The following is an 8,893-nucleotide window of genomic DNA, read 5'->3' as shown; positions in this document are numbered from 1 at the left end:
TTAACTTCTGTGGTCACAGCAGCGGTACCGTTGATTTAAAATTCAACTACTACCACTAGGAATGTTCGGCTTGCTGAAGGCCGAATGGGGTCTAATCCGTCAAGGCAACAAACTGCGAGGATAAGTATTTCTCCTTTCCTCTTGTATGTATTTATTAATCAAGCATCACAGCCCTCATGATGATGAATGTTCATGGCGCAAAGGCGTATCTGATGTAAGAGCCCCACTGCGCAAGGTGTTCTCGTCTGCTCAAGGAGGGGTCAAAGGCCCATTTCCCAACCATTTCCCCTTAAAAAAGCCGAGCACCATACGAGAGGAAATCTCGCATTCAATACATCCCTGTTTGAAACCGCTACCGCTAGGGATCGAACCCGCACCTCCCTCATGCGATTCGGTCTCAAACCACTAGGCCCCCGTTCCGGTGATAATCAACACAGCTTTACCTGCGGCGAATTCAGTTCCAAGACTACCAAAATATTAGGGCCATGAGGAAGCAGTCGTACAAAGTTAAAATATAGTTAGCGGAGAATACAAAAAAGCAACAAAATGAGAAATTGTGGATAGAAAATATGTGAACAAATGTAACAGAAAACATATATAGACAGGTCCTGAGCCCGTGCTGGAAATAACTTTTGAGACAATTACCGTCCGGTATGTGTCATGGTGACTTCTGCATTTTCATTACTTTTAATCCCTTGCGGCTCACAAAGGTTGGTAGCTACAAAAACAAGGAATTCTCTCTTTAATATTCTCTGCTACTAAGGGTGCCAACTTCTCCGATCATAGAGCAGATGAAAGCGCACATTGGCGATAAGTTGCCATGTCTCGCTGTCTAAATAAGAAAAAGTGTCCCGATTACCGGCATGTTCAAGATATGTCCAGACAACAGGTTACCTTTGGCAAAGTGCAATTCATCAACAAGAGAGAGACCACCAGTAAATATTTCTGCTACCTTTATTCTTCACAACCGAAATGTTTTAGCCTTCATAACTGGTGATTATGGCGTTCACCTTGCCGAGGTAGCCTCCATGCTTCCTGCAGTTCAAGCCGCCGCTATCATAGCTTGGAACGACTGGCACCCGACCACGGTTCCTCCGTTAGATACTTTAAGTTCGATAGCAATCGTCGTTGGCGCAGCCTGAAACACAAAACAAAAGTTTGCGCTGGTTACATTCCTATGAAAGTGATCGAGCCACTTTCATTCCGGCATCAAAATTATTCAGGCGAAAACCTGTATAGGGCTCATGACTCGCCAGCGGGTATGTCCACAGATAATTGTCACACTGTGGCTGTCAATCAAACTGATGACGTCATCAAGATAAGGTACCAAAGCAACTAGAAATTTGATGGAAGCCGATGCGCGCAGCCTCGATCAATTGAGATAAGCCTGGTGGCATCGCAAAGAAAATGATAAACCCGTATGGCTGATGAGCGTGTGACGTCTATGAGTGGCGCCACCATCGTTCCTAGAGGAGCGCTCCCTCCCAGGCAATCTTGCCAGACGCCTCCTGAAGGCCGATCTGAAAGGAAGCCTAAACGTTCTTCGTAGTGTGTAATCAACATCTTCACCACACATCTTCACCCGCCGCTGTGGTGAGTGGTTAGAGCCCTCGGCTACTGATCCGGAGCACCAGGGCTACCCGACCGTGGCGGCTACGTTTCGATGGTGGCGAAACGCTCAGGCGCCCGAGTGCTGTGCGATGTCAGTGCACATTAAAGATCCCCAGGTAGTCGAAATTATTCCGGAGACTTGCACTACGGCGCCTCTTTCTTCCTTTCTTCTCTTAGTCGATCCTTTATATCCCTTCACTTACGGCGCGGTTCAGGTGTCCGCCGAGATGTGGGGCATGTACTGCGCGATTTCCTTTCTCCAGTTATTATTATTACCACACATCAGCGACCCAAGCAGCAACACCCCGATAAAGGCTTTCGCCTCACCGCACTTCAGGTCAACAAAGTGCCCGCCCCCTGATATTTTTCTCCCATTTTTTTGCTGTCCTCGGTGTTATGAACTCATACAGAGAGGACTATTATATATGCATAAGTACAAATACGCAAATAAGCTAGATAATAAACGTATACACAGCAAAAAAATGCACTTCATAAGCAAACTCTGTCTTCACCGGTGTCATTGTTTACTACCACCTTGTTTGTCGTGTCACGACACAGCTGTACACCAGAACTTCTGTATACCAGAACATCCACGATACACGCCGCGTACTAGAATTCACATTAAATCTAGTAAACAAAAGTGAGAACACTGCGCGAAAGACAAGATCGAAAGGGGAAACAAAAAAGGCAAGCGCTGGTTCGGGTTGAATTACGGGAACCGCTGCAGCCCTATGTACAAGAAATGTGTAGTTTACAAGAATCAGCAAGTAACCGCTAAGTACAGCATTGTCTTGAATGACAATTTTGAAATCTCGAAAATTTTAAATGAATAACATATTGAGTTATATGAAACGGATGTACTATGCATAGCATAGAAGCCTTTGAAGTCTTTTGAAGAAGCTCTAGAACTTCAAAATACTGGGCAACTGATGGGGTAGTTCTCAGCACGGAAGAGCTTTAGCATGCTTATACGATACATAATATGCCAAGCGGAAGGCTCCGTCTACCCCAGTTTATATTTCAGTCGAAGCTTATACGTTGAAAATTTGTGTAAAGAAGTCTTATCAAATCAACCACTGCCTCTTCCCGACCATTCCCGTTTTAGGCCAATCTGTTTTGAAGTAAGGAACTAGTGGGTGCCTCCGATTATGAGTCACTCTCCTAATTTAAACACCTCACCGCCGGCCCGTGTACAACACAGTGGTCCTTAGTATTTAGAAACAAGATGGCGGATAAAATTGCGCTAGTGCGATAAATTTGATTCAAGCGCCAAACGATGCAGCTTTGTAAACTTACGCCTGTGAAGATTTGTATGATGGGATCCAGCTTAGCGCTTAAGGATTCTTTTGCCGTCATTGCAGGCACTGGGCACTGATTGTTCCATTGCTCAGCCAGACCTTGCTCGACACTGCTTGTTCCTCCACAGAGCTTGTATGTGCTGAAAAAAAGAACAAATTTCTGCTTGCAAATCAGAAGATCAGAGACTTGTTGATCTACACAGACGCACATACGCAGGCAGACAGATGGAAATGCGCGAGCAAACACATAGAGACAGTTTTCATCTGCAGAGGATTACAGAGAGACCTGATTGCGTTACGATTCCGTGGCCCGCGTGTCTTCAGTGAGGATAACTGGGAAGAAAATGTAAGTAGGTTCGGCGACTAAGTTCACACAACAGAGGTCTACATCAGCCCATCAAACAAGCAGCATGTGCGTAATTTTACTTATCAGTTTATCTAACGTAAACTAAAGGACAGTGCGATCTATTTAAAGCGCTGAAATCGTAGTTCTTTGTAATCATCGGGGGAGATAATGGGCGGATGTTGTCAACTGCCAATCCACGGTCTCCTCTGTCCAATTAGCTTCACCCTGTTCGTTTATCGAACCTCACACGACCAACAAATCCAGTTAGAATTTTAACTTTGCCAGCGCTTATCACTTTTGCTGCCTATATCTGGTCCCTCCAGTGCCTCAGCTGAGATTTTATTCGCTACAAAACGCCTGAAAGAGCTCGCCACACAACTCAATTTAATGGAAACATTTATTGTGAACAGTTTAAAAGATGCGTCATCAGTGTCTTATCATTCGTAAAGGGGACCTGAACTGCGTCGCCGCCACAGTACAAAAAGTTATGCTATCCTATGTGATCCTTTGCGTTCAAATAGGCGTCTAAAATTAGTATTCCCTTGTTCCTTCTAAGCGCTTTGTGCACGCATAAACAGAACCTTAGTGACGTAAGCAGGCGTGCTCCGCCTCGGTGCCTCAGTATACAATGGTCACAGCAACATTACTCCGACATTGGCTACTGGACCTAGCCTTGACATGTTAGAGCCGCAGCGGTGGCTAAGTGGTTATGGCGCTCGGCTGCTGGCCCGAAAGACGCGGGTTTGACCCCGGCCGCGGCGGTCAAATTTCGATGGAGGCGAAATTCTAGAGGCCCGTGTACTGTGCGATGTCAGTGCACGTTAAAGAACCCCCCGGGTGGTCGAAATTATCCGGAGCCCTTCACTACAGCGTCTCTCATAGACAGTGTCGCTTTGGGACGTTAAACCCCCATAAAACAAACCTAGCCTTGATATGTGAGAGGGTTTTTGGGGTGAAAAGTGAATGAAGAAGGATTTCAGAACTTATAGGGAAAGGTTCCAGAAGGTAAAAAAATGCGCCCTTCAGCGTTCAATCTTCCAGAGTTTTAAGGACTAACGAGGGACGTGGCGTCCTCGTAATGTGTCTCTCTGATTCTGGAACAAATACTGTGCCGAACAGAGAGGGGCTTCACAGCCTTTGTAAAACATAATATACGGCCCTTAAAATCTGGTAAGAATGCGGATAAACATAACGTACCATGATCCGACGTTGTTTATGCATGGGATCTCAGAGCCGCCCTGTTTGCGCAGGGTGATTTTTAATGTGGGATTCGATCCTAGCGCTTCGCTGACCTTGAGGGTGAAGTCCACGACCATCGTTTGTCCAATCTTTGCGTTTGTGATGGTCACGTCGCTCACTGAAACTTTTGTGGAACCTGTTGCCATCAGAGAGAAAAGACGGCAATCATTAGCCCCACCTCAATAACGGAGCTGCAGGTTCCGTGTACTCTCTTAAACGTCTAACGCGTGTTTTCTTCACTGGCCGTCACGCAAGTAGTAGGTTACAGATATGTTTGACTACCTGGCGAGGGCACGCTGTTGCCGCAGTGCTCGCGTAATAGATGTAACTGTGTGTGATGAATAAGTACGGGGCTGAATTATCTCAGTACTTCTGTTTCCTTTTCGGTCGCATACATGTTTCATCAACCCTAACCCTTGTGCGCGTCTTAGGAATTAATTATAGGAGCTTTAGCTATATGGTCATGAATTGATAGTTGCCTCCGTGACATGTCTTCGTTTCTGCGAAGCACCGGTTTGCCACTCTGGGTTGCTTCCAGGTCACTCCTAGGTTGTTGCCATGGTGCCTTGGTTTATGCTCGTAAATCTTATGAAAACCTTTTCTTAACTCCATCATCCAAAGTACAAATCATTTCGGGAAAAGATCCGTATTTCGACGCGCATGATTTTGATCTCCCAGCCAAGTTCAGCACTACAATACCTGGCAGAATTCACCGTGGTCTTCAGGCGCGCTGCATTACTATGAGGAAAATCGGAACCAGCACAAACTACGCCAGGTGAAGAGCTGTGCTAGGCTTGCCGTGTATTTCTATGAAACTGATGCCTGCGTTTTTCCGTCACGCATCAGCAGTGCTATGACTAAAGCATTCTGCAAGACTCTACACCCTGCATGCACTATAGTACAGAAGGCTTCGGTGATTGTTATGGCTCGCATAAGATAAATGTGCGCTTTATCATGCATGTTTAGCCCTACCTGTCGTCATATTGCGCTTTAGGCCCGGTTCTGAGCACTCTTAATATTTCCTTCTTACAACGTGCGGATTTTCTTTCGATTTCACTGGTTTAGGCTTCACTACGCTGTCTGCGCACAATCTTCTCAAAGCTGCCTGAATCTGAGCTGAAATTCAGAAAGTAAATGCACCGAACCGCCAATTTTGATACGTGCACTCTTTGTAGAAGGTAAAGAGACAAAGGGTTTTCACTATGGCCCGTGCTGTGAGGCTAGTTTTTCATCACCACCGTTGCAAACCTCTTGAAGGTGAGATGAATTCTCACCCTCACTCCCCAGGAAATAAGAACTTTCAGGGATAACAACAAGGCCTCACGACAAGGCTTAGAAGCAAGCCACTTGGCTTTTTTCTTTTGACAAAGGCTGTGCATGACATCTGCTCGCAATACCTGTAGTAGCAGATCCCGTTCTATGCTCTCAGAATCGGTCTTCTTGTCTGCCTTTTTTTTTCGTTTTATGAGTCACCTTGTTTAATGGCGGGGTAAATATGCCAGACGTAAGGTCCCCAAGCTGTTGTATTGGAGGGCTGTGGATTAATTTCAGCCACCTACTACTGGCTTTTAACGCGTACTGACTACGCACAGACAACGGGCACTTTGGCGTTCCACTTCCACCGAAATGCGACCACCGCGGTCGAGTTGGACAGGGTGACCAACGAATGCCAACGCTGCCAGCTACCGCGGCGTGTCGTTATTCTGGTTTTGTTCCAAATACAGGATCTTTGGACATCAACTTTAGTTGCGACGCAACTGTGGAGTATTCTAAAGTTCCCTTATGGAAATATTGAACGCAATAATCCATTCTTGCGATGCGTATCAAAATCGTTATCTCCAAGTTCCTCCATCGCTCGTATGGAGACTTCCACAAAAAACCAACGACATCAGAAGTGTTAATAGGAAGGAAATGCAAGCCTACCGAGTTGAGATCTGCGGATATACTGATCGTTATAGGGGAATCCTATGATATTTGAAAAAAAATGCCATCCATATGCTATTCTCCGCTGAAAATTTGCATTTAAACAATTTGTGGGCATACGTCCCTGTCAGTAACTGTGGTATGCAGCTACTTTGTTATAGATAACAGTTCGTTAATGGGAAGAAATTACCGACATCAAGTGACCAGCTAACGCAACGGCTGCATCTCCACATGTGTACATGTGTTACACAGTTGCGTTGGGGAAAAATAAGTATTCATTGCAGTTCATACTTTTCTTTTTTCATCCAACTAGTATTGAGCGATAAAGGCTGGGGCAAAAGAATGCGCGCCCAGTATTTGGCGTTGTGCAGTAGTTGGCAGTTTGAAACGTTACGTGCTCAAACTGTAGATTCCGAGAAGTACAGCATTACGGGGCACTTTTTTTTTTCAAAATGCACGTTAAAAATTTCGGCGTGGCACTTAAGTTAAAACACACGGTCGGTCATTCACGAACGCCACTTCCTAAACTCAGCCCAGGCTGCAACGATTCCATGCTTACTTTCACTTTATAAGTGAAGGATATTATCGCTGCAACAGAGGGCAAACTAAATGCGGTTGCATACTTACTAGAGCATGATGTAAGTGTAGGCGTCTGTACCGAAGCTGTTACCAGCGGAGAGCCTGCCAAGGCGACTACCACCAATGCGGAGAGCATCTCTCTGCTTCGTCGTGCGAGGGCCGGCCAAGGTAAGGTACTACAGTCCTGTATGCTACAATTCGATATATATATATATACCGCTTTCGTGTGCGCACCGCGCAGGTTGCACTTGCACGAGGAGAGAATCAAGAATAAAAAGATTAAAACAAGGTGCGCAAAACCCTATAGGCTATGAACTGCTATTAGGCTATTGCACCCTGATGGCGTAGGGCCCTGGCGAGTACAGGTCGGCATGACCTTGGTGTTTTTCTTGCGGTGTTTATCGCGTAAGTTGTCATGGAACAATGAACACACGTGGCAGCCCCTACGTGAGGATTAGAGAAAGAAAGCTGCAATAGTTACATCCGGCGTGACGGTATAACTTAACCGAGCTTCCGTTGAATTTTTTGAAGAGTGATTCACCCGCGAACTTTATCATTGTCGGATGTGCGAAGGCAGTTGGTTGTTATATTTCTTCTTTGTAGAAGCTGCCTGCCAACAATTTTTTTTATTCTAGAAGTGTGCCATGAGGCATAAGTTGAGAAAGGAATGGGGGGGGGGGGAGGAATGCACGGGATTGAAAGTTAAAAGAGGGAGTGAAGAACCGTTGCGCTGAGGTATAGTCGCAGAGGTTGTTAATGAAACGGTTGTCTATAGTCCACTTCACGTAGTCATTTTCGCGGTTCCACCGCAGGCCCACCTCCCTGAGGAGCCGTTTTCTGATAGCAGCCGTCGCTGGGCACGTCCACAACAAGTGCCGCACATCACAAATGTCCGGTGCAGCGCTACAGTGAGGGCACCTTTCAGGTGCTGGCAGATCTTTAGCACGCCAACAATTGATTCACTCGTGAACGCACTGAATAATAAAGCAAGGTACTACAAGACGGACTTTTCAAAGACGTTACCTTTCGAGGGTAATCGGTTAATAATTCTGAAATCTGGGGCACTATAGAGCACAAAAGGAGATTTCTAGTTAACAGTTGACTAGAACCGCAGCGGTGCCCAAGGGGTCTGAGCATCCGCCTCGCATGCGGAAGGTGCGGGGTTCGATCCCCAGTGCCGCCGGTGATATAATGGGCACAAGCTTTCCCCTGGTCTGGTGCTCGGCTTATTTCGGGTGAATCGCTTGGGAAATAGGTCTTTGGCCCTACCTTGAGAAGTTGAAATTGCCTTGTGCCATGACGCTCTTTGGCCATAGATGCCCTTGCGCCATAAATATTCATAATCATCATCGTCATCAATTCATTCTTGTGCGGGAGTAGCGGACGGTAAATTCTGGGATTACTAAATTGCAATCACATCCGAAGAAGATATCGTTGTGGGGACCATTTTGCCGCTATATTTTTCATCTGCCCGGTTGCAGGGCATTTTTCGCAAGCACACAAAATAACAGCAACGAACACAGCACGCTGCCCCAAAGGTAACTGTTTCCTCACTAATAACTTCTTAGCTATATGTTACCTTACTGGAAGGCTAACTAGATATCTTCTCGGCACCATAACGATAAGCTGATGCTGGCAACGGAACTAAAGATCACCTAGGTTTAGTGCGTCGACGTAGGAGCAATAAACTGAGTTTCCAGATATTATACATTGCTCATTTTTGTGCGGATTCGAACGCATGTAAGTGTGCACCGAGTGTGTAAAAATAGTGTGCGAAATTTAATTTCTTTTTCATACATAGCTCGTTCAAACGGCCTATTAGTCAATTCAATTCAATATCAATTTATTCCGGACATGAATAGACGATGTGAAATATGCCCAAGAGGTAAGGAGACTC

The 8,893-nt window shown here is 45.8% G+C and overlaps 1 protein-coding gene across 1 annotated transcript; it reads right to left on the bottom strand.

The window, feature by feature from the left end:
* Nucleotides 1–938: 938 nt before the first annotated feature.
* LOC144105535 (uncharacterized) lies at nucleotides 939–7,170 on the bottom strand. The gene is made up of 4 exons (XM_077638657.1): nucleotides 7,045–7,170; nucleotides 4,453–4,630; nucleotides 2,908–3,049; nucleotides 939–1,138 (listed from the first exon to the last, which is right to left on the bottom strand). Exons 1-4 carry the CDS (start codon nucleotides 7,130–7,132, stop codon nucleotides 1,043–1,045), a joined length of 504 nt encoding a protein of 167 aa, XP_077494783.1. The 5' UTR covers nucleotides 7,133–7,170; the 3' UTR covers nucleotides 939–1,042.
* Between the last annotated feature and the right edge of the window lie 1,723 nt (nucleotides 7,171–8,893).

Source organism: Amblyomma americanum, chromosome 9 (genome assembly GCF_052857255.1).
Source record: "Amblyomma americanum isolate KBUSLIRL-KWMA chromosome 9, ASM5285725v1, whole genome shotgun sequence".
Taxonomy (NCBI): domain Eukaryota; kingdom Metazoa; phylum Arthropoda; class Arachnida; order Ixodida; family Ixodidae; genus Amblyomma; species Amblyomma americanum.
The sequence above is the reverse complement of the archived record's forward strand: the minus strand, read 5'-3'. Positions and strand labels throughout refer to the sequence as shown.